Here is a 2374-nt window from a genome sequence, read left to right as displayed (position 1 = left end):
CACCGATCCCGTGATAGAACGATTCCGAACCTTAGTTACTAGATCGGACAACTGTTCTTACAAGATTATCCCACTCCTACCAAACCAAATGACTGCTACGTATCCCATATGCACATGAATCCAGTCCCAGAAGAGAGACAACCACATAGAGATTATTGTTTTGATTTCCAGTGGAGTCGTTGACTCAGAAAAACCACACACTAGTTCATAATCGAGTGGCAATCCTGAACGCGCTTAAAACAAGCGTAGCAGAAACACTGAAAGCACTGTGACGTTGTGGCAGAAACAACACTGAACTATTCCGGACCACGTGACAACTGGCTGGACAATTTTGAATAGTAATCAATAGCACATAGAACTGATGAAGACAGGAGCATTCTAGTCGGTGAAAATAGATGGTGAGTGCCCAATGCCCTATCAATCATTCTCGATTAATTAGGTAAGGGATAGTGGTTTCCGATGTGTACCTTATCCTAATCAACATTACCTAGTGACTTAAGCTACGAAGCTGTCAGAAAAGCAGGTTCACCATAGAAACACAAAACAACACTATGAAAACAAGTAATCCCTTTACTATTATCTATAAAAATCACAAGTTTCCCAGGTTGAATCATCTTTTTGGTGGGAGCTGTGCTAAATAAGGGTCCCCAAACTACATGCATTTCACCTTTTTATGGTTATTTCTTTAGGTTGTGTTTGCTATTCTAAGCAGATATCCTAAGTCTCCGGCAGCACAGTTCACTTATGATGACGAAGAATAGGGGACGTTTAAAAGAAACTTTCATAAGGGGAAAACAGGTTTTTTTAAAGACGGAATTCACTCATGAACTATCGTATCCATCGAGTCTACTCTCTTCTGTTTTCCTCACTGTGTTCGCTGTCTGGCTAGAAACTATTGTCTTACACGATTCAAAGGACACTATCGCTGTCGCTCGCCAAATCAAATAAGAAAGATATTCCTATTGGGTTATTTTTCCATTTGTGTTTCTAGTTTTCCAATATGGAATCACCTGCCAGAGTACGGACGGAGTAGATAACTGCTGAACAATTATAGTGCCAGGAAAACACAACCAAGATGAATCCACATAGACGGGTTGGAGTAATGCCAAGATCAACAAAAAAAGAAGGGGACACAGAAGCCACACAGTCTCCTGCTCCTCCTGCTCCTCTTCCTCCGCCTCCTCCAGAGACGGAGGCTGATCCGGTTGCTCCTGAAGCACATTTTCTTCATATCCCAGGTGGGATAACTGCATACACCTTGTCCAAATGGCAAGTCAAACTTGATTTACCGTATATCAATGGTGTGCTGGCTGTTGGCTACACAGTGATTGGAGCGTTACTTTGCTTTTTCTCTCTCGTTTTACTACCTTACAATGACTTTTCCAGAGGAACGCTTCACTGCAAGGAAGGCTACTGTGCCTACAGGGCTAGCAGTGCGTCACAGTTGTTGTTCAACCATAACACAATGACCGACTTCCACCCGTACAACTGGACCATGCTTATGACAGGAGTTTTCTTACTGGTCTACGGGTTAGTGGTATGGTCGAAAATCACTTCCCACGTAATCAATGCAGGCTATGCGCTGAACGTGGCGACGCTGATCTACACAACCTATGCGACAGTGTTATCCTATTATCACTGGGACAATCCTCCCTATAAGGTTTTCTCACCCTTCTCATTCACTGGAGTCCTACATTCTTTCTTTGGACCTATTCTACTCCATATGACCACCCTCTGTCTTCTGGTTCAGGCGATTATCAATGTCCCTGGCGTATATGTTCATGGCATACATTACTATCCGGAAATCGCACTGGATCCAACCGCCTCAGAACATACCAAGGTCGGTTAAAAAATACACAACCAGTGAACAGAATCAACTGTAAATTGTATTCTTCACCGAACATACCCACTTCTCCTGTAGAAGGTTTTTTCTCATACCTGGAGGCTCAGGAGCAGACTCACTGTAAAACAGTTCGGCAAATTTGGGGCGTTTCTTTAATCGGATGATTTTAGAGATAGCCTCGCTTCCGGTCTATTAACATAGTGGGGGGGGGCATTCACCCATTCATTGGCTTGTGGCCAAATTGCCTGGGGCTGAGGACAGGCCTACGACACAAAGGTAAAACTAACAGTGAGTGTTTGCCAAAACAAATACTCGATTTCTAAACTTATAACACGATCACTCATAAATAAATATTACAACCAACTCAAATGAGAAAGAGCCTACGAGGGAGTGCTTCACGACCCTTTTTCACCCTGATTGATTCCACTGTAAAGAGTTGAAACTGGCTTCTTGACCAGATATCCTGTTCAGATGTTTCCATCAACCTCGTAAGTAGTGTCATATCGGGGGGGGGGGGGGGGGGCATTTTCG

General features: G+C 43.4%; 1 protein-coding gene across 1 annotated transcript; it reads left to right on the top strand.

The window, feature by feature from the left end:
* Positions 1 to 366: 366 nt before the first annotated feature.
* T265_10205 (hypothetical protein) lies at positions 367 to 1849 on the top strand (the record flags this gene model as incomplete). The annotated part of the gene is made up of 2 exons (XM_009176510.1): positions 367 to 398; positions 1103 to 1849. 2 exons carry the CDS (start codon positions 396 to 398, stop codon positions 1847 to 1849), a joined length of 750 nt encoding a protein of 249 aa, XP_009174774.1.
* Positions 1850 to 2374: the final 525 nt, after the last annotated feature.

Source organism: Opisthorchis viverrini, assembly GCF_000715545.1.
Source record: "Opisthorchis viverrini unplaced genomic scaffold opera_v5_342, whole genome shotgun sequence".
Taxonomy (NCBI): domain Eukaryota; kingdom Metazoa; phylum Platyhelminthes; class Trematoda; order Opisthorchiida; family Opisthorchiidae; genus Opisthorchis; species Opisthorchis viverrini.
This window is presented reverse-complemented; position numbering and strand designations above follow the sequence as displayed.